The sequence below is a fragment of the Mobula hypostoma genome, chromosome 8 (assembly GCF_963921235.1).
Source record: "Mobula hypostoma chromosome 8, sMobHyp1.1, whole genome shotgun sequence".
Classification (NCBI taxonomy): domain Eukaryota; kingdom Metazoa; phylum Chordata; class Chondrichthyes; order Myliobatiformes; family Myliobatidae; genus Mobula; species Mobula hypostoma.
This window is the reverse complement of record NC_086104.1, coordinates 131,203,672-131,227,023: the sequence shown is the minus strand read 5'-3', so window position 1 is coordinate 131,227,023 and position 23,352 is coordinate 131,203,672. Positions and strand designations below refer to the sequence as shown.

The 23,352-nt window shown below is 47.3% G+C and overlaps 1 protein-coding gene across 50 annotated transcripts in view; it reads right to left on the bottom strand.

Annotated features, from left to right (window-relative positions):
* LOC134350964 (calcium/calmodulin-dependent protein kinase type II subunit beta) overlaps window positions 1-23,352 on the bottom strand; it is a 331,172-nt gene that overhangs the window by 34,211 nt on the left and 273,609 nt on the right. For 23 of the 50 annotated variants that reach the window (XM_063056859.1, XM_063056869.1, XM_063056863.1 and 20 more), the window contains 2 exons: window positions 23,239-23,283; window positions 20,842-20,890 (listed from right to left, as the gene is read on the bottom strand). In XM_063056859.1, the coding sequence (XP_062912929.1) occupies window positions 20,842-20,890; window positions 23,239-23,283 (94 nt within the window). Of the gene's footprint in view, window positions 1-5,588; window positions 5,685-20,841; window positions 20,891-23,238; window positions 23,284-23,352 lie in introns of all 50 variants that reach the window. The other 27 variants (XM_063056868.1, XM_063056874.1, XM_063056873.1 and 24 more) reach the window with 3 other exon arrangements.

Below are 23,352 nucleotides of genomic sequence, written 5' to 3'. Positions count from 1 at the left end.
CAAGCTACGACCAAATGAGATCGATTCTAATCAAAAGCCTTATTATGTGGAGGAGGGAGACTACAGTTCAGAATTAAATTAGGAAGTGTAATCAGAATCGGGTTTATTATCATATTCAAGACTGTTTAATGATTTCAAGATTCAAGATTGTTTAATGTCATTTCCAGTACACAAGTGTAAAGGAAAATGAAATAATTGTTACTACAGATCTGACGCAGCACAAAAAACACAATAAAATAAATACATAAGATAACTTATATGCATAGATTAATTGCATGTCCATAAAGTGATGCTAGGCACAGGAGTGTCTGAACATGAGGTAACTCTGACAGGAATTGTTAACGTAGTGATGGTTGGGGGTTGTGGAGGGGTGGGTTAGTGGTGGTGTTGATTAGACTTACTGCTTGGGGAGAGTAAGTGTTTTTCAGTCTGTTATATTGAAGTGTTATATGACATGAAAGTTGTTGCTTTGCAACAATTGTACTGTGCGAAGACATGAAGCTACTCTAATTACAAAATGAGGAATAACGAGGTCGAGTTCCAAACCAGCACAGGCTGACGGTGAAATGCCTAAGGATGGAGTGAAGCTCGATAGTACAATAAGCAACATTCTGAGTCTGATACACCTGTAATAGGTTAGGGGTCATAACTTTGGTATTCAGTTTGTGGAAAGTTTGTCACCTGAAAGCAGTTGAAACACACCTACCTGTAGGGTGCTGTTCTGGAAGATAGACTGTAATTCAGGGAACGTTTGCTGAAGACACAAAGTTGGAAATGCTATCCCAATCCTTCCCTCACTGAATGGGTGTACACACAAATGCTGCATTGTGAGCAAGCTATGAATAAAACCCCTGAAGATTTGAAGGGGGACATAGTGGATATTAAATTGTTCTGAGTTTCACTGGGAATTATTCAGTTCCTATCATTTTTTTTATAGAATGTTCTCCCTGCATTTTAAGGGAAGAAAGATACATTTTCTTTTGAAAATCAGGAATGGGCACATTCTCCAATGCACTGTGACACTTTGTGCATGATTCTAAAAGCGTCTTCCATTTACAGCAATGGACTATCCTGCACTTGTTAACTCAAACAAAACTATTAACACGTTAAACTCTCTCTAATCCATTTCACCCTCTGCTTTAGGTTTGACCTTTGTTTTCAGGCAATTGAAATGATTGCCAATAGCTGAGCTAGACTAAGTGCTGGAAGAGAATCCTTCCTAGATCCTGCTTTGTTTGATGCTAACTTCTCCTCCTCAACATTATGCTAACAGCATAATGCATGTTGGCTCAGTGAGATTATTTATTTAGTGATAGGGCACAAAACAGGCCTTTCTAGCTGTTCGAGCCGCACTGCCAGTAAAGCACTGATTTAACCCTAACCCAATCACGAGACAATTTATAATGACCAATTAACCCACGAACCAGTACATCTTTGGATTTTGGGAGGAAACTGGAGCACCTGAAGGAAACCTACACATTCCACAGGGAGGATGTACAGATTCCTTACAGACAGTGCCAGAACTCCGATGTCCTGAGCTGTAATAGTGTTGTGTTAACCACTATGCCACCAATGGTGCCCCAAATGTTTAGGTGTTCAGATCACAGCGAGGAGCAGAGAGCATAGGTTCAAAGGCTTCTTTTAATATACTTAACCATTCTTGGGGGAAGTAAGGTGCAATTTCCCAAAGTTCACTTGAAGAAACTTTGAGAACATCCCACCTGAACTCAGTTAGTGGCAGCCAATTTGGATTAAGCACAGGGCAGTGTTAAGTATCCTCTTAATTTTCAACACTATGGCGAAACCTTCATAGGAGTGGGATACTGTTGGGTATGGGTTTGAATATTTCAGAAAAAAAAAGAAAATATTTTTGCACACTTGGACTTTGGTCCAGAGCAGTAACTTGTGGTCAGGTGATAAGCTGAGCCTCACTGGGTTTTATGGGATTCGGATACAGGCAGAGTAAACAGATGTCAGTCCATTTAATCCCTGAGCCGGGAGACAGGAGTTTCTAATTCAATGAATCCAATCAGCCCTTTCAACATTTTCACCACACAAGGACAGCTGACAGGTACGGACAGGGAACAATTCCCCAGTAGCCCACAGTAATGAACTGTTGATGCATTTTCCCCCCTGACCCACCAATGAGCAGTACGTTGCTGTTCCAGTCAGCTATCCATTATATCCAACACAACACAATAGCATTCCTCATTTAAACAGACATTTTAACATTTTCACAATTAAACATGAATCAACAAAGCAGTTTTTTTAAAAGGAAAAAAAAAGATGACTGGTTCTCTGATGTTCCATGTAGTTTCCTATAACTTGGCTTGAATGTCACATCTGCCTCCCAACCAAGGCCATTAACAATGGCAGACTCCGTAAACCTATCGATGACATCTGACCAGAAGTATAGGAAACACTGGAGGTGACTGAGACAAACACTGTGTGTTTTACAGAATCAATGTTGCAGATGAATGACATTAAAGCTGCATGAACCCACATTTTGGTGCCATGAGGCAATACTCCTTGATCGCTCGCTGACAGCACCTCTCTGGAAACGTACGTTTAACGTGCGACGTGTTGACAAGTGCTTCCGACACCTCCTCAGCCAAGAGGCTGATTTAATCACCTCCCGTCCCCTTGCCCAGTTCATTGGGGCTGGACAAGTGTTGCTGAGCTCCGTAGTCTGCTTTGGGACTGTACACCTCTCTTCTCGATCAAAGTGCAAAGATATTAGCACTGGGGGTGGGGGGGGGGTATTGGGACTGTGGCATGAAAGGAGGGAGCTTTGACTCTTACTAGAAGGACACAGGAGCTTATTCAGCCTATCTGGTCCAGGCTGGCTTCCTGTCCTCCTGCAATAACTTCTCCTTCAACCATGCCTAACAGCTCCATTTTGACCGTCTCTGCAATTCACCTACACTAATGGGTAATTTACAGGGGCCAACTAACCCACTGGCACGTCTCTGCAAGGTGGGAGGCAGCCATGGCATCAGTGTCGCAGGGGTGCATCACATGGACAGCAGCTGAGGTCCTAGGAGCCGTGACGTAGCAACACCACACCGACGTACTACCATAACAGAAGGTGCCAGACCACCGGCTCCCAGATTTCCTTCAGCATAGCCCACCACCCATCCTCACCTCAGCCTGTCCCTGAGCTAAACCACTCCTGCCCCATGACCCACCCTTTAAGCACTCAGGGGCAGCCAATCTCAACAGCATCTTCTCAGGGCAGGGTAGTAAGTGCAGGCACAGTGCACCACTCACGCCCAGAGAACAAGATAAAGAATGGGGAATGTGTAGCATGGAGGGGGTCAAGAGAAAGGAAAAACATTTGGCATATATCTGTGAAATGCACCGAATTAAATCCAGATGTCTCCTCCTGCACTCTGGGATCTGCTGGTGACATTATGCAAGCACAGTATCTATATAAGGAAAAGTCACCTCTTGGATGGATGGGACAAGCTGACCATTGTTCTCTGGATACACTGAGCCTTTCTCCACTGGAAGGAGAAGACTATGTCGCTGGTGCATCCAATTTTTTTATTTAGCAATGCCCTCTGAAGTCCACTGGGGCAACTTTGTCTGGAAGGGCAGATCTTGTGGGCATGGACTCTACCCTTTCCTTCCAATCATCTGACAGCAAAATCACAAGTCATGCAACTTCAAACATGAGGTCCTGTACCTCAGGATGAGGACAGGCGCAAAACAGTCCCAATGGGTTAAGCCAGAGGTGCTGAAGCTGAATATCATGCAGTTTGTAAGCTTAGGCCATTCATAATAAATCCCAAATTATTAGTCAATAAATTAATTTGTTTTAGATTCCAGCACAGGGGCTGGGAAGTAATTCCATCATTAATCAATTGCAGCTTCCAATATTTCACTCTGCTGTAGTGTTCCATAATCTATTGTTACCACTGTTGTATCAAGTTATTGGACTGTATTAAAGAGATCAGTTTTCCATGAAGAATACCAACCCAACTCCCTCTACAGTACAACAGCTAACTTTCAAGTATACTGAATTAATTAATAACTAAAACTTACAACACTTAAAATTTGTTGCTAAAGTATTTATTTAACAGAAAGTTTAGCAGATTGTTTTACTTTCAGAATAGTTTAATTTGAGGGAACACCAGAAACAATAGATTTTATTTTGTCAGTGTACTAGCAAATTTTCATTTGACTGATTAGAAAAGTCAGTTTGCACAAAATCCTCTTCTGCTTTTTTGGGTCCCGTTATAAGTTGCCATGACTAATAGTATTTTCTTTTGCTACCCACACAAAATGCTGGAGGAATTAGTCTTGAAGAAGGGTCTCAGCCTGAAAAGTCGACTGCTTATGCATTTCTGGTGAAGCTGCCTGACCTGATGAGTTCCTGCAGAATTTTGTGTGTATTGCTTTGGATTTCCAGCAAACTTTCTTGTGTTATATTTTTTTAGTATTTTTTGTATTACATGTATGCAAATAAAATACTTATTGATTGAGCGTTATCTTTTGTATGATTACAACATATTTATTCTCATTTTACTTGAATTTTGCAAGTTTTCTATCCTATGATGGTGAAATGGATAAAGATTTTTTAAGCCATGGGCAATATAATTATATTTCTTATTGTAGTTTATAGTTTTAAATTATGTATTGCAATGTACAGATGCCACAAAACAACAAATTTCATGACATATGCCAGTGAAATTAAACCTGTTTCTGATTCTGATCATCAGCTGTGATGCTGCTTGGGTAACTGACAGAAAAACTTAAAGAACTGTGACTGTATCTGCATTTCTGTCACATCACTCCGGTTAAATGTGGTATTTTTTGTGTCATTACTAATGTAATTTATGCGAGAAGCTTGATGCTTTACCAGAGTGATTGAAGCACTGAAAATAAAATTAATTAATTTTATTGCTGCCCTTATGCAATTAAAAACCACTGTTTTGGGGATACTAAAATTACATTAAAACAATTTCTATTCTCCTTTATTGGGAGGTGGGACGGCAGCTTATTTCAGTTTTTTCCAATACTATTGCCTAAATTCAAATGTTAGATTTGAATGTATTAATTAAATACCCCTCTTGCACTCAGCTAACATTTTAATCTGCGTATGGCGGAATAGACTTTATGACTTAATGCTTCCTGTAGGCGAATAATATTTACATTTCAACAACGCTTACTGATTGAGGGTTAAGTTATCTTCAGTGTGATTACAATGTTTATGTAGAGAAGGCATTTTGGTTACCGACTATTTAACAGTTAGAATAATTCACATTTTGCTTGAATTTGTCAACTTTTCTAGATGATGTGGGTGAAGTGCAGAAAGATTTAAAGAAAAACTCTGGGGCAATTAGCTGCTTTTAAATTAATTAATTATTCGTAAGTTTGACAAACATAGGCATCTATAAATAGTTGTGGGGAAGAGGAGGTGGGGGCAAGGAAGAGTTCGGACTCTTTATTCCCTCCTGATTGGCAAAGCTGGGCAGTCCAGTGTTAGGTGTAGCTGTTCGCTTTTTATGGATGGCCATATTCTTGGAAACACACACACAGGCAGTCACGTGAAATGCAGAACACAGCATGCCCAGACAACTTACAGAGTACAGGAGGCGGAGGATGTGAAGACTGAAGCACCTCGGCCTGAGGCACAGCACCAGATTGGTTCCTTACAGCACTGCTCTCAGCGGCCTTGGCTGGAGGCAGCATGCAAAGGACGATGAAAACAAACACACAGAGCATGTTACACCGTAAACAGAATGAGTGATGGCAAACAACACAGGGTGAGAGAGGAGAAGGGGGCCCTCCCACCCCCAAAATAACCAAGGGACAAGGCTCAAAGTTTGTTCCAAGTCTTGCAATTTATGGAAGCTTGGGTGGAAACATGCAGGTAAGGCAGAAACACTGCAAGTCCCAAAAGGTAATTGTTTTAAATCAGGATGGCGATTACAGAAAACAGCAAGGCTGAATGAAACCCCCCAGCCTTCCCCCCCCCCCCCAAGCTGTGTCCCTGGAGTGCCACATGCTTCCAACACAGGGTGTGTGGGAGGGGACTAGTGAGGAGTGCGTCGTCTCCTTGGCGCTGCAGGAAGGGGTGGCCGGTTCCCAGGGAGCAGAGCGCTCACCACCACGAATGTTCCCAGGTCAGGTCACACAGCCCCCGGGAGGTGGGGGTGGGTGGGGGGCACAGGACATGTTCACTCAACACTCATTGCCGGCACTCTGGGCATCCTCAGCAGTTACACTTCTACAATACGAATACAAAAAGCACACACACACACACACACACACACAGAGGACACAGCAGAGATCTCCATCGGCGGGAGGCGACAAAGCTGTGGAAGAACCTGCAGCAACCAGTCACAAAGTGGGAAACACGCACCGCGGTGGTGACACTGAACCTGCACACACGGTTCGCCAGCCGAACACAACACAGGAGTTCGAGACTCTGATGGGGGCCCAGCAGCCAGTTTTGACTTGTTCACCTCTTACCGACCGGCTTGGCTTTTAGTCGGAGTCTGAGGCCCTAACCGCATTACGCTAGTTCAGGCAAGAGTTCGCACTTCAGTGACCTTAAGGCAAGAGGAAACCTACTGAGACTGGCATCGAACATAGAACAGTACAGGCCCTTCGGCCCTCAATGTTTGCACTGACCCTTTAACCTACGCTATGATTAATCTAACCCTGCCCTCTGACATAACCCTCCCTTTTTCTATCATCCACGTGCCTAACTAAGAGCTTCTTAAATGTCCCTGATATATCTGCCCCTGTCATCACCCCTGACAGCTGGGCGAACTCTCCACTAGTCACGCATTTGCAAGTGCCACCCTCTTGTAGAACTGGCCACAGCAGTATACATCTTGTGGGCAGCCTGTACTGGAACCACCCACCCTACTCTCTCTGAGTATATTTTTCCATAAACCACACACAAAGTGTCGGAGATCAGGGACATTGCATTTTTCTTCAGATAGTACTGGGAGCTGGTGCCTTTCAGCTGTAACTTCAGAAGGGTAGGAAAAGTGTTAGGCCCTCGCAAGGGGACACCAACTGGGTCTTTGCAGAGCGGATGGAAGAGAAAGTGTTTTCTGGCACCCGCAGAACCCTCGCGTGTCTTCCTCGTAGCAGACCAGAGAGGGGGGAGGAGATTGAGGGAATACATGGGCTATGAGTGTTTCCTTCCCACAGTAGGTACTCTGTCGTACACCCTTCTCTGAAGATAAACGCGAGAGGTTCTGCAGATGTTGGAAATCCAGAGCAACACACACAAAATGCTGGAGGAACCCAGCAGGTCAGGTACATCTATGGAAATGAATAAGAAGTTAATGCTTCAGGCTGTGACCTCTCATCAGGACAGGAAGGAAAGGGTGAAGATGCCAGAATTAAAAGGTGGGGGTGGGTGGAGGCGAATGGAAACCAGCTAGAAGGAGATGGGTGAAGCCAGGTGGATGGGAAAGGTAAAAGGCTGGAAAAGAAGGAATCTGACAGGAGAGTGGACCATAGGAGGAAGGGAAGGAGGAGGGGCACCGGGGGAGTGAATGACAGGCGAGGAGAAGAGGCAAGAGGTCAGAGAGGGGAATAGAAGAAAAGGGAAGGTGAGAAAAAAAATAACCAGGAGAAATCAATGTTCATGCCATCAGGTTGGAGGCTACTTGGACAGAATATGAGGTGTTGCTCCTCCACTGAGAGAGTAGCCTCATCGTGGCAAAAAAGGAGGCCACAGAATGACATGTCAGAACAGGAATTAAACTGGTTGGCCATTTGGAATTTCCGTTTTTGGTGGATGGAGCAGAGGTCCCCCAACTTACTGAAGATGCTACACCCTGCTACCAAAGATGCAGGTACTTTGTTTGCCACGAGCAATGCCGTCATATGGCAGTGCTTTGGTACAATGCACCGAAATCCTGTTCGCCCAATGTCCCCAGAAAGCGTCACGACACACTGCAGCCTGCTCGAGGGAGGCTGCTCCGAACGAACACCACTGATAGGATCACATTTGCGAAGAGAATAGAAACAGCATCCCCGCTGAGAGATGCTAATGAGGTCAGCGTGGATTCAAACGCTTGCTCTGAAAAACGTCCGACTGCTCAGTACTTATCTGCATTATTAACCATTTCTCAGTAACTATCTGATAGGACAGGGTCTAAGTTCAACAGCCAGGAAGCCGACCCTGCCCCTTTGCTGTAAAGCTCTCAGGCAGAAGTGACAGATTCTGTCAGAAGATTTGCTAGGTTAGGCACGTTTCTCAAGCTTGAAGCTATTTTTAGCCCAATAATAGAACGTTCTGACATGTGAGAATGAGGCTGCTGATGTCTTCCACTTTTAGCAGCCTCTGAATATTAATGGAAGCACTGCTGATTTAATACTCAATCCTGCTCAGGCGTGCTGGTCCTGTGACGTTGAATGCTCCTAATGAAATTAGTACAACATTAAATTGTATATAAATGGCAAATTACAGTGAGTTGGATTCAGGATCAAGAGTGACAGATTTAGAGAAAAGGGGAAAGAATAATACCAGGGAGAATGTGCATGTTTTGCTAAATCTGGTAGAACAAACCTTGCTTGTCTATCTAATTCACAAGACTGATATCAAGCCTCGTGCTCCAGTGCAGTACTGGGGGGGGGGGGGGGGGAGAGAAGATCTGCAGTGTGGGAAATATTACCCTCCTCTCTAGATATTAACTGGGGTTCACTCTGTCTTCTCGGATCAATGTAGAAGACCCCTATATTGAGGAGTGTTACCACCAATATTTACCCCTCAATAAACACCACAAAAACTTACTACCTGGTCGTTACTACTTTGCCGTTGTACTGGAGCATGATCTGCACGTTTCAGGGTACCTCAGTCCATGAAAAGTGCTGCATAAATGTGAACAGCTTTTATTTGAAAGCCACCATGAAACTTCTGTCTGGATAGCTTGATTTTGGGCTAAACATGCTTGAATTTATAAGGCTCGTTAGTGCTGTACACTTCCACGTACTGTCAACCCACCAAACGAACACCAGCCCTCTTCTTGATGGTGCAGCTAGGGGATGACCACGAGTATCACCAACTACAGCAGGTTAGCTGACCCAAACGAGGAAGTTTCCAGCTTGAACCAACCAAGGAAAATGGAGGACGGAGAAGGCAGGACACGGCCGCCATCACCATCAGAGTAACGTGAGGACTTGCCCAGACTGTGATCGCCTGCTCCATCAGAGTAACATGAGGGCCTGCCCAGACTGTGGCCGCCTGCTCCATCAGAGTAACGTGAGGACCTGCCCAGACTGTGGCCACCTGCTCCATTAGAATAACATGAGGGCCTGCCCAGACTGTGGCCACCTGCTCCATCAGAGTAACGTGAGGGCCTGCCCAGACTGTGGCCGCCTGCTCCATCAGAGTAACGTGAGGACCTGCCCAGACTGTGACCGCCTGCTCCATCAGAGTAACGTGAGGACCTGCCCAGACTGTGGCCACCTGCTCCATTAGAGTAACGTGAGGGCCTGCCCAGACTGTGGCCGCCTGCTCCATCAGAGTAACGTGAGGACCTGCCCAGACTGTGACCACCTGCTCCATTACAGTAATGTGAGGACCTGCCCAGACTGTGCCCACCTGCTCCATTAGAATAACGTGAGGCCCTGCCCAGACTGTGACCACCTGCTGCATTAGTGGAACCTCAGGACCTGCCCAGACTGTGCCCACCTGCTCCATTAGAATAACGTGAGGCCCTGCCCAGACTGTGACCACCTGCTCCATTACAGTAATGTGAGGACCTGCCCAGACTGTGGCCAACTGCTCCATCAGAGTAACATGAGGACCTGCCCAGACTGTGACCGCCTGCTCCATCAGAGTAATGTGAGGACCTGCCCAGACTGTGACCGCCTGCTCCATCAGAGTAACGTGAGGACCTGCCCAGACTGTGGCCACCTGCTCCATTAGAGTAACGTGAGGACTTGCCCAGACTGTGGCCACCTGCTCCATTGGAATAACGTGAGGCCCTGCCCAGACTGTGACCGCCTGCTCCATTACAGTAATGTGAGGACCTGCTCAGACTGTGGCCACCTGCTCCATTAGAATAACGTGAGGACCTGCTCAGACTGTGGCCACCTGCTCCATTAGAATAACATGAGGACCTGCCCAGACTGTGACCGCCTGCTCCATCAGAGTAACGTGAGGACCTGCCCAGACTGTGGCCACCTGCTCCATTAGAATAACGTGAGGACCTGCTCAGACTGTGGCCACCTGCTCCATTAGAATAACATGAGGACCTGCCCAGACTGTGACCGCCTGCTCCATCAGAGTAACGTGAGGACCTGCCCAGACTGTGGCCACCTGCTCCATTAGAGTAACGTGAGGACCTGCCCAGACTGTGGCCACCTGCTCCATTAGAATAACGTGAGGACCTGCTCAGACTGTGGCCACCTGCTCCATTAGAATAACGTGAGGACCTGCTCAGACTGTGACCGCCTGCTCCATCAGAGTAACGTGAGGACCTGCCCAGACTGTGGCCACCTGCTCCATTAGAGTAACGTGAGGACCTGCCCAGACTGTGGCCACCTGCTCCATTAGAGTAACGTGAGGACCTGCCCAGACTGTGACCGCCTGCTCCATCAGAGTAACGCGAGGACCTGCCCAGACTGTGGCCACCTGCTCCATTAGAGTAACGTGAGGACCTGCCCAGACTGTGGCCACCTGCTCCATCAGAGTAACGTGAGGACCTGCCCAGACTGTGGCCACCTGCTCCATCAGAGTAATGTGAGGACCTGCCCAGACTGTGGCCACCTGCTCCATCAGAGTAACGTGAGGACCTGCCCAGACTGTGGCCACCTGCTCCATTAGAGTAACGTGAGGACCTGCCCAGACTGTGGCCACCTGCTCCATTAGAATAACGTGAGGACCTGCTCAGACTGTGGCCGCCTGCTCCATCAGAGTAACGTGAGGACCTGCCCAGACTGTGACCGCCTGCTGCATTAGTGGAACCCCAGGACCTGCCCAGACTGTGACCAATCAAGTCAGAACACTCACATACTGACTTTCTGCTCTGAGAAATCCATTACCTGAGGGAATCACCACCATTCACACTGCCTCACCTGAACCAGTGAATGAATCACTAATTTCAATATTGATCCATTCAATGTGAATACAAACCACTTTCACTGAATCTAGGGGCAGGTCCCTCATCGTTCATCAGGGAATCCAAGTGGTCACCTTACTCCAGATATTATTGTTGTTTGAGTCTAATATTTGACGTAAGATTACTTCCTATTTTCCAGCAACGTTTTGGATTTGCTTTATTGCGGACATGCCCCCCCACATTGTTCCAGAATACACAGCCTTCGCTCAGAGATCACCCACACCGCACCTGAGGGCAGGCCAGTTATGGGAGTCAGCGGGATATTTTGTTTCACTGAGGTACTCTGAATTTGGAGGAGTACGAAGCATTTCCACACTGGTATACCGGCCACATATCGAAAAATCAGCCACTTACTGCAGTGCACCTTAGCCCCGCTCCTTTTTCAGTTCTCCTGGAGAGAATCCGCTGCACGCTCCCACCACTATTATTTCACTGAATGCCTCACATTCAGTGAAGCTGCATTTTTTGCTGCTTTAGTTATCTCAATAGGCCACCTTGTCCAGATCCTTTTGCTGCATCTCCTGCCTTCGATGTATGTCTGCGCCACCAAACTTGCACTTTGCACTCAACACCCAGTACGCCAAATGTCAATCAGTGCTCAGATTTCAGGCACTGTACTTGTCCCTTCAAAGGGAGCTTGGGTAAGGGCTTCCCAACAGGGCTGATGCATTCCCTTCGTGTCTGCAGGAGTTCAGTGTCCTGTTGTACACAGAGAGCGTACAAAGTGGATTGGAAAGATTTACAGGGACATGGGGGCTCAGATCAGCTTCTGGATTGGCATGGGTGAGATGGGCCTGAGGATTTGCTTCTGTGCTCTATAACTCTACGGCTCTAAAAGGATATGGAGTCCATGGTGGAATTCCACAAAGGTGAGGTAGACCAGGGGCAATTGAATCACCCAGTCCTGTTCCTACATAACAGAGAACAAGCGCATCTTTCTTTGTTGGTGAACCAACAAAGTCCTGTCCTACAGTAGGTCTGACAACAGTTGACCTTTTCCTTTCTTGGTTACATTTCCACAGCCTGCATCACTTCAACAGCCTCGAGTTACCTTCCCCAAGCATCGACAGCACAAACTCTTCGCAGGTATTAAGACTGAACCCGAGTTACTCTGCACAATATCCACAGCCACTGAACAGACCCGAAACGTTAACTCTGTTTCCCTCTCTACAGATGCTAACTGAACTGCCGAGTAGTTCCCTGAAGAGTGGTTACACTTCCAGCATCCTTGCTTGGCTCCTATTCACAACCTGAAAGTTTAATTCCCCGCTCCCTCGCTGTAGCAGTAGTTTGCGCCATCTACAAATCACACTCGAGTCACTCTCCTAGGACGTTCTAGCAGCACCTCTGCCACCAGAAAGGACAAAAGCAGGGGGTGCAAGGAAACACGCCCAGCTGCAGGTTCCCCTCCAAGTCACACCACTATCCTGACTTCCTTCTCCGACACTGGGTCTGAATCCTGGGACTCGCTCCCTTAAGGTACCCTGGGGACCTCAGCACTTGAAGCAGCAGCTCACTATGACAGTCAGGTGTGGACTGTCTGGTATAAAATCCTTGGTGATATTCAATGCCACCTACAGTATTGTGCAAGAGTTGTAGGGTGCCTCCCTCACTAGACCTTTCCTGCACGGTCACTCAGGTTTTGAGGACGTCCTGCTCTGGGCAGATTTACAGCCGTACCCTATTCTTTCCATTTCCTGTTGATTGACTTAACTGTACTCCAAGGGACAGTCAGTAAATATTTATGCAATTAACTATTTTGTGTTTTATATTTGTAATTAACTTAGATCACTGTAGAGATCTGTTTTCACTTTGACACGAAAGAGTCTTTTTCTGTTGATCAGTGTCAAAAAAGCAAAATTAAATCCACTGTGATTCAATGTTGTAAAACAATAAAACATTAAAACTTCCGGGGAGTGGGGTGAATACTTTTTATAGGCACTGTATAGGTGCCGAAGACTTCTACACAGTACTGTACACTTGACTTGAAAGCTGAACTTAGATCAGTGTGGCCAGTTGTGGTGGAATGAGGAAGAGAGACATGGGGTGATTGAAAGTAGTGAGTGCCAGGACGTGGAGCTTCATGTCCTGCACTGGTCTAAAGCAAATGACAGACTTCTACTGAAGAAGCACATTTCCGAGCAGCTCAGGGCTACTTCTCAGTTGCGCTGCAGTCTTGTCCTGGTTCAAATCTACGTCCAGCAGGCCTGGAAATGATGGCCTGGTTCTACAGTAACTTCTACCACCAAGGTTCCAGATGCTGACTTAGATCATAAGATGTAGGAGCAGAAGTAGGCCATTCAGCCCATCAAGTCTGCTCCACCATTCAATCACGGGCTGATCCAATTCTTCCAGTCGTCCCCACTCCCTTGCCTTCTCCCTACACCCTTTGACGCCCTAGCTAATCAAGAGTCTATCTATCTCAGCCTTAAATACACTCAATGATTTGGCCTCCACAGTCGCTCGTGGCAACAAATTTCACAGATTTACCACCCTAAAGTAATTTCTCCGTATTTCAATTCTAAAAGGGCGTCCTTCAATCCTGAAGTTGTGCCCTCTTGTCCTAGAATCCCCTACCATGTGAAATAACCTTGCCATATCTAATCTGTTCAGGCCTTTTAACATTCAGAATGTTTCTTTGAGATCCCCCCTCATTCTGCTGAACCCCAGGGAATACAGCCCAAGAGCTGCCAGACGTTCCTCAGACGGTAACCCTTTCACTCCTGGAATCATTCTCGTGAATCTTCTCTGAACCCTCTCCAATGTCAGTATATCCTTTCTAAAATAAGGATCCCAAACTGCCACAGTACTCCAAGTGTGGTCTCATAAGTGCCTTATGGAGCCTCAACATCACATCCCTGCTCTTATATTCTATACTTCTAGAAATGAATGTCAACATTGCATTCACATTCTTCACAACTGACTCAACCTGGAGGTTAACCTTTAGGGTATCCTGCACAAGGACTCCCAAGTTTCTTTGCATCTCTGCATTTTGAATTCTCTTCCCATCTAAATAATAGTCTGCCCATTTATTTCTTCCACCAAAGTGCATGACCATACACTGTCCAACATTGTATTTCATTTTCACTTCTTTGCCCGTTCCCCTAAACTACCTAAGTCTCTCTGCAGGCTCTCTGTTTCCTCAACACTACCCGCTCCTCCACCTATCTTTGTATCCTTGGCAAATTTAGCCACAAATCCATTAATCCCATAGTCTAAATCATTGACATATGTTGCAAAAAACACAGGTCCCAACATCGACCCCTGTGGAACTTCACTGGTAATAGGCAGCCAGCCAGAATAGGATCCCTTTATTCCCACTCTCTGTTTTCTGCCAACCAGCCAAAGCTCCACCCATTTTAGTAACTTCCCTGTAATTCCATCGGCTCTTATCTTGCTAAGCCGCCTCATGTGCGGCACCTTGTCAAAAGCCTTCTGAAAATCCAAGTACACACATGTCGACTGCATCTCCTTTGTCTATCCTGCTTGTAATTTCCTCAAAGAATTGCAGTAGGTTTGTCAGGCAGGATTTTCCTTTCAGGAAACTATGCTGGCTTTGGCCTATCCAGAGTAGTTAATAGTAGCGCAGGTAATAGGCAGAACGGCTGGCATGGTATTATGGCGATTAGCACAATTGTTTTACAGTGCCAGTGATTACCAGTCGGGGTTCGATTCCTGCCACTGTCTGTAAGGAATTTGTTCATTCTCCCCGAGACCACCTATGGGTGTCCTCCAGGTGCTCCTGTTTCTTCCCATGTTCCAAAGTTGTATGGTTGTGAGCTTGCTGTGTTGGCACGGGTAGCTCAGGGACACTTGTGGACTGGCCCTTGGACTGTGCTGGTTGTCGACACAAAACGACGCCTTTCGCTGTACATTTGGATCTTTCGACGTACGTAAAGCGACAAGGAAAGCGAATCTATTCTTCTTTCAAACACAGGCCAGTGCAGAAGGCTGGCTCTGCAGAGGCTGCACCAGAAACAGGTGGGTCGAGGCACCTCGCACCTACCGTCATCTCCTTGGTCTGGATCCATCGGCACCTACGTCCCACCTCCAGTGCAGGCCAACCACAGCCCCACCCTGAGACTACAGTGCATGGTTCAGCCCGCAGTAGGAAGGACACTGAGTGTATGCGTGCAGATGGGTATCCTTTGCTTACACGCACTGCCGTTTCCAAGGAACGTCAGGGTGATACAAGACCAGAAGACGTAGGAGCAGAACCAGGACATCTGGCCTACGGAGTCTGCTCCGCCATTCCACAGTCCATGGCTGATTATCTCAACTCCACTCTCCTGCCTTCTCCCCATAACCTTTGACACCCTTACTAATCAAGAACCTATCCACCTGCGCTTTAAATATACCACAAACAATCTCCATAGCCATCTGTGGCAACGAACCCACAGATGGCTAAAGAAATCCCTCCTCATCTTTGTTCTAAAGGGACGTCCCTCTGTTCTGTGGCTGTGCCCTCTGGTTCTAGATTCCCCCATTATCAGAAACATCCTCTCCGTGTCCACTCTATCTAGGCCTTTCAATATTCGGGAGGTTTGAATAAGATCACCTTTCATTCCTCTGCTCCTTTTGGTGCACCTCAAAAGGCAAAAAGAAAATAGAACTGGCTCTGCCAGTCAATGGGATGATCCAAGCACAGTCATGTTCTCCTGGTTCTTCATAGCCCTCGATGTCTGGAGCACCAAGGACCATATCTAACCTTTGTGGAAGCAACAGTGAGAAACCTGCTTGAAGTGGAATGGGTGCCTACCCGACAGTATCTGATGCGACAGGGTACAATGTTGCTAAGGCTGATGCAGCAGTACCTTGAATTAGACTTCCCATCTAGCATCATAACTGATCATCAGACTTCATGGTACAGAACTTGTTCAAACCATCTAAAACTTCCAATTTAAGATGACGTGGGTGAAATACAGTGACGACTCACTGGCAGCAAACAAAACTATTAGCTTCTTTATTCATCAGTCCTTTTCTGTAAAACATTCACTGCAGTCAATAGCCTGTAACTTCCCTTTTGGAGGGTTTGAACTGCCTGTACAACCTGGCAGTGTGAACTGAAGTCTCAAAGCCGCAGGATGGTTAGTGGTGCGGTGGCTATGGGCCAAATTGAGGCCGCTGGGCCCAGACCTGAGAATAGGGAATGAGCCAATGTTTGGCCACTTCTGGGGTGAACTTGGAGCCGATTTGAAGCGGCAGAACAAAGGCAAGTCAGAGTCAAGGTGGTGGGGCCCAAGCCCGAGAGTAAGGAACAAGCCAATGTTTGACAGATTTAAGCACCGGGCCAGATTGAAAAGGTCAGTTACGGGTCGGATTGAGTCAAGGCGGCAGGGCCCAGAATTGAGAGTGAACAGCGAGCCGATGTTTGACCAACTGAAGTGCTGGGCCAGATGGGAAGGGTCGGGCAGGGGTTAAGTCGAGGCAGTGGGGCCTGGACCAGAGAATGTATCGAAGCAACAGGGCCTGTGCCCAAGGGCGAGGAACAACTTGCTGTTTGGTCAGTTTAAGCTTTGGGCCTGACTGAAACGGTAAGGGCGTTGGGGCCGGAGGTGAGCGATAGGCTGGTGTTCACCTCGCTGTTCACGGTGTTTACTCGTCTCTGTGCTGAACTGAGGCTGTGGCCTGAGACGTGCTCGTGGATCAGCTGCGACCGGCGTCGTGGCCATGAGCTCACTCTCGCGAACTTCAGTTCCGAATGGTACACGCTCATTTTTACCGCTGGCACGGATTGCTGTTTTCCCTGCACATCGGGTGCTTCATGGTCTTTTTTAATGGGTTCTATTGGGTTCCCTTGCTTTGTGGCTGTCTGTGAGGAAACACGTCTCAAGGTTGCACACAGTATACACAGCTTGAACTTTGCCTGGCACTGCAAGCACTGGTAAAGGTAGAGATTGCTGAAAGCACCCTGGTGTCAAATGGTTTTGGCACGTCAGAGGTGGTTCCATCACTGCCCCCGTGGACTGCAGCAAATTCTTCGCTGTAGCTCTCTCGAAAATCAGAGGGAACAGCGCATGTAAATGTGAGGCTAGAGGCCCCTACTGACCCACCTCAGCCTGGCAGCCCCGCACAACCCACAGGTGCAACGCAGACACAGGACCTGCAGTGGGACCACCTAATGCAAAATAACCTCAAGCCCTGGCCAGTGTAGAATAAGTGTAGCAGGCAGCCAGTGCACCATCCTAACCTGAAGCTACACATCCTGCAGAGAAAACTACAGGGCCAGACAGGAAACAACAAAAACTTCTTTAATCTTCGTAGCTGCAGTGTACTGGTGATTTAGAATGTTAATGGAACCTGTTTTTTCTAGAGATGCAGTGTGGACCAGGCCCTTCCAGCCCAACGAGCCCTGCCCCCCCTCCCCAGCAACCCCTCGCTTAATCACAGAGCAATTTACAATGACCAATTAACCTACTATCGGTATGTCTTTGGACTTCAGGAGGAAACCGGAGCACCCGGAGGAAACCCACACGCACTCACGGGGAAGAATGTACAAGTTTTCTTACAGAGGATGCCGAAACTGAGTTCGGACCTCCGACGAGCTGTATCAGTGTCACACTGGCCGTCATATAAAGTAAAAAGACACAGTCCCAACACCGACCCCTGTGGCACACTACTAGTCACCAGAAGTGAATCAGAAAAGGCTCCCTTTATTCCCACTCTTTGCCTCCTGCTAGTCAACCCATCTTCCATACCACAGGCTCTTACCTTGCTAAGCAGCCTCATGTGCAACACCTTGGCAAAGACCTTCTGAAAATCCAAATAAGCAACATCCACTGACTCTTGGTTGTCTATCCTGCCTGTTAGTCCTCAAAGAATTCCAACGTATCTGTCAGGTAAGATTTCCCCTTTAGAAAATCATGCTGACTTTGGCCTGTTTTATCTTGTGCCTTCGAGTACCCCAAAACCTCATCATTAATAATGTTTTCAACCACTAAAGTCAGGCTAACTGACTTATAATTTCCTTTCTTCTGCCTCCCTCCGTTCTTAAAGGGTGGAGTGACATCTGAGTAACAGCTGACCAATGTCACAACATGATTTCACTCGTGCTTTCTGAATCTCACCACGTCCTTTCTTCCCCACTGAGTTACACTTCTCTCCATCACAGAGCCTGTAAGCCATTGCACTGTTTTTCTTCGCATCCTCTGCCTCCCACCACCAGATGATGGCCTTTGCAATGAAGCAAGTTCCTTCCCTTCACCAGCTTGGCTTGCTGCCCAGATACCATGCTCAGCACTTTGCACCCCCTCCCTGCCAAAATTGTGATCAAGTAATGGCTGTAGCACAGAAGGGGACTGTTCAGCCCACCCATTCCAAGAACCTCACCTTCAATTCCATCAGCCCCTGCCCCCCCCATTTGTTTGTAGATTGCACCATTTTGTGCTTCCACCACCCTACCCATGGTTAAACAGACAAAAGATGTTTTTGCAGCCTTCTCTGCCCATCACCTTCCCACTCCCCTTGTCCCTCGGCACCTCACAACAAGGGCAAATGGTATACCTTCACTATCTTCTGAGACTTCGCGAAGATCTCAGACCCTGAAGAGGAGGAGGTCATCCATTGCTCCAACCTCTCGCACTACCAGGCCTCACTGCATCACGAATGCGCCTGGACACACCCCAAGTGAAATGCTGAGCTCTCTATCCAAGCTCAGCCAGCCAACTTTTCCAATCAGTGGCCTCCAACACCTGATCAAAATAGCCTCTGTGATTTCCAAACATGGTTAGCACAGCTCTCTGAATACAAGACCCATCTAAAAGTCACCAGAAGTTTCATTTTCTCTTGGGCAGAGAGAGAGAATGGGAACACGCAGGGAATCAGAGTGACAGGTGGGAGAAGGTGGTGAGAAGGAAAGCAAGGGATAGGAAGAAGGAGGGGATAAGAGAGAGGGAAAGGGGAGAAGAGGGGGAGAGGGAAGAAGGGAGGGAGAGTGGGAAAGGGGGAGGGGGAGAAGTGAGGGAAGAGGGATGGGGAGAGGGAGGAGGAGGGATGGGGAGAGGGAGGAGGAGGGATGGGGAGAGGGAGGAGGAGGGATGGGGAGAGGGAAGAGGAGGGATGGGGAGAGGGAAGAGGAGGGATGGGGAGAGGGAAGAGGAGGGATGGGGAGAGGGAAGAGGAGGGATGGGGAGAGGGAGGAGGAGGGATGGGGAGAGGGAGGAGGAGGGATGGGGAGAGGGAAGAGGAGGGATGGGGAGAGGGAAGAGGAGGGATGGGGAGAGGGAAGAGGAGGGTGGGGAGAGGGAACAGGAGGGTGGGGAGGGAGAAGGAGGGGAAGGGGAGAAGAGAAGGGATTGCAGAAAGACAGAGTAGGTGGTGTGGAAGAGGGGAAGAGGCAAGGAGGATGGGGACTGCAGCAGGGTGTGGACAAGGGGAAGGGGAGAGAGGAGGAAGAGAGTAGGAAGGGGATTGGAGAGAGGAGGAAGAGGAGCAGGTGCGTGGGAAAGGGGAGAAAGTAAGATGATGGAGAGAGAGAGTGGGGATGTGGGAGAAGGGAAAGAGTAGGAGACGAGAAGAAGATGGGGGAGTGGCAGAGGAAGTGTGGGAGGGTGAGTATGGATGGGGGAAGAGTGGGAGGGGAGAGAGTGGGAAGTAGGGAAGTAGGGAAGTCAGAGGGATATACTGGCATTTCCAGGAGGATATGGCAGTTAAGGATAGCTTTGGTACTGGATTAAAACCCACCCTGACCTTACCCTGAGTACCTCAGATTCCTCTCCTCCCAACCTGACCACCATCTAAACACACTGCTTACCTGAAGTGAAGTGAAGCATATCCTTCTGTTCTGGGGTCTACCCAGGACAACCCCATGCTATCCAAAGTACTCAGTCTGAGGGAGCACCTCTCCCCGAGTACAGGAAAAAGCAGGTAACTTCCTACAGCAGTGAGGGAGGGAGATCCATTTGCAACCTGCCCTCCAATACAGTCAGCCTCTACTGATGAGTTTTTCTGGTATCCAGCACAAATTGTCTCCGCTCCAGCCCCTGCAGACATTCTCTCTCACTGACTCCATCCAACAACCCCCAGCTCCATTTACAAGCCAATCCATTTTTCTCCCATACAGTTTCAGTTCTCACCCCTTGCCCACTTGTGCTTGGTTTTTAAGTGCCGACAATTTGCGACACTTTCCTTTGCCCCCTCCGGAACTGCGTCCCTTTTCTCCTCCGACGCTGCCAGACGTGCAGGGTGCTTCCAGTCTGTGCTCTGGTTTCACATTTCCCATGGCTGGCGTGCCCTGCTGGCCACCCTTCTTATCGATCCATGCAGCCCCCACGGTCAGCAGTGCCAACGACACGGGTTCATCTCACGCCGCTGTCTGTAAGGAGTTTGTACGCTCTCCCCGTGACTTCGTGAGTTTCCTCCGGGTGCTCTGGTTTCCTCCCACGTTCCAAAGGTGTACAGATGGGTCAGGAGGTTAATTGGTCACTTGGATGTAACTGGGCAGCATGGGCTCGCTGGGCCGGAAGGGCAAGTTACCATTCTGGATCACTAAGTAACAATAAATCACACAAAATATTTCCTGGGGAGACAGCTTGGCTCCCTGTCTCCCCCTACTCCATGTGTACCTGTAGAACCAGCAATCTCAGGTAAAATTATACCCTGTAATTAAATGAAGTCTCTTCAACTGAACTGTCCCAAATAAACACAAGATCAAAGGATGCAATCAATCCACGTAACCTTGTTCTAAAGACGCTGCAATTTTGCAATGGCACATTCTGAAATCCACCGTCAGCACACTACTTACCTTTAACATCTTCGTCTTCGATTGTTGTGTTGCTGCTGTCCGAAGACTCCTGTAGACAAAACAGAGAAGTCGTCACTCACGATCCTCCGCAAGCTCGCTGCTTGGCACAGTGTTAACGGCACAATACTGAACTCAGTGCAGAAAACAAAAAAAGGAAAGGAAAGCGGTGATTTGAAAATGACAAAGCTTAAGAACTGAGCGAAACAGGATAGGAGAGAGCATGAAGATGAGCAGAGAAGGAAAAGGGGTCCAGTTTATGGGGGGATTAAACCATGGATTTTCCTTTTAAATAGAGACATGGCTATTGACCAAGCAGTGGGATGAAAGGATTTGTCACACCTTTGAGTCCCGATGCAGGGTCGTACCCAAAACGTTGACAATTGTTCCCTCCACAGAAGCTACTCATCCTGCTGAGTTTCTACAGCAGGGTTTGGTGCTCCAGATCCCAGTCTCTTGTGTCCCTAAAGTTACTGACATTTTAATTACTAGTCCTTCTACAACAAAAAAAGTGAGATTATCAGAGAACATAAGGCCCGCAGACAAGTCACTTGACTTGAGAGCGAGGTCAACAGCATCCACACAGCCTGTCTGCCTCTTGCCAGTATTATGCAGAGGCTGCTTAATGGGAGTTGAGGCCCACGTTCTCTGAAGATCCCACTGCTGAAGGATAGCGGAAGTGCCAACATTAAACGGGCTGAGGTCTGGCAAGTGTAATCCTCACCCATTCTAGTTCTTGTTGCCTTTCTGCTAAGAGAATTGGGACCATTAGGGTTTGAAGAATATTCCTTCAGCCTCCTTGTGAAGGGATTGAGAAAAGGGACACTTCAGTGATGTAATTGTTAGAAAATTACCCAATTTATTTAATGAGCACTTCATCTATCATTGTTCCAAATTAGGGATTATTCTGTAAGAGACTGTACCTACATCTACTTCCTGACACTCTTGCTGGCACATGAATAAACCTCTGACTCCATTGAGTAGAGCTGGACATGGAAATGACTCACTTTCTTGACAACAGAGCTTCACAGCTGATCCCCACTGTCGGGCTCATCCAGAAACAAAAGCTTGCGCTGACCTGCCAGACAACGGGATTCAGTCCTTTCTGTCAATCTGAATGAAACTGTCTTTCAGAAACTGCTGCCTGGTTGTTTTTGGTGATGGGCCAGGCCCAAAGGTGTTCCCAAAATGTCTCCAGCGCAGAGCGTCTAATTACACCTAGTTTCCTACGTCAATCTTTACAACCGGGAAAGTTTCTGTTCAGAAGTTGGAACAGAACTCACAATGTGATGGATTAATGTGCTAGAATTTAGAAGATTGACGGGGGGTCTTATTGAAATGTATAAAATTCTAAAGGGATTGGACAGGCTAGATGCAGGAAGATTGTTCCCGATGTTGGGGAAGTCCAGAATGAGGGGTCACAGTTTAGGGATAAAGGGGAAACCTTTTAGGACCGAGATGAGGAAAAACTTCTTCACACAGAGAGTGGTGAATCTGTGGAATTCTCTGCCACAGGAAACCGTTGAGGCCAGTTCGTTGGCTATATTTAAGAGGGAGTTAGATATGGCCCTTGTGGCTAAAGGGATCAGGGGGTATGGAGAGAAGGCAGGTACAGGGTTCTTAGTTGGATGATCAACCATGATCATACTGAATGGCGGTGCAGGCTTGAAGGCCCAAATGGCCTACCCCTGCACCTATTTTCTATGTTTCTATGTTTCTAATGATCTGGTCACCCACCTTCAGTTTCTTCCCTGATCCTTTTTATGGGATCTTTAATGTAACAGGGAGAATGGAATGGTTTTCGGTGGCCGGAATTATAATTTCACACATGCAGTGAGATATAAATGTACCCCCAGCTGACTGCAGGCTGGGAATGTTTGTTTTTTACTGGATGAAAATTAAACAGGAACCTTTATTCCAAAATTTAGAGCCAACACAAAACATTTTATAAAATTACGGCAGAAGGCATGAACTTTGTCCTTTTGGAGCTGTTGTTGCCTTTCAATCCAAGGTCATACAGATTTCTCTTCACCTTGCTACAGGGCAAAAAAAAATGCCGATAACATATCTGACTGAAGGCTAGAGCCTTCTTTGACAGCCGTGTTGTAGTCCCTGACCAAAGGGAAGGTTGTGAGTAGAGGCCAAAGAAACAGAGTAACACATAATCAAGGGGACACTGACCAACCAACAGAGAGACAAGAAAGTAGAAACTCCCCTTCACCAAAAGCAGACCAAAAGTGCCAAACTCTGATCTTCAGTCTCCCTCAGCAGCTACCAAGAGGGAGACCCTCAGACATTTATTTTACAGACACTGCAGTCAAAACCTAGCTCGTATACAGGAACAGTTCCCACAACAGAAAACGACAAATTGGGAAAGACTACACCACAGACAGATGGTACCTTTATCCCATCCACAGGGTTATGGATGACAGTAGTTTGTGGCTCCTAAAGAGAGTGAAGGTAGATATAGAAAAGCAAATTTTAGTGAGGAGGAAGAGGGTTTCAAACCAAAAC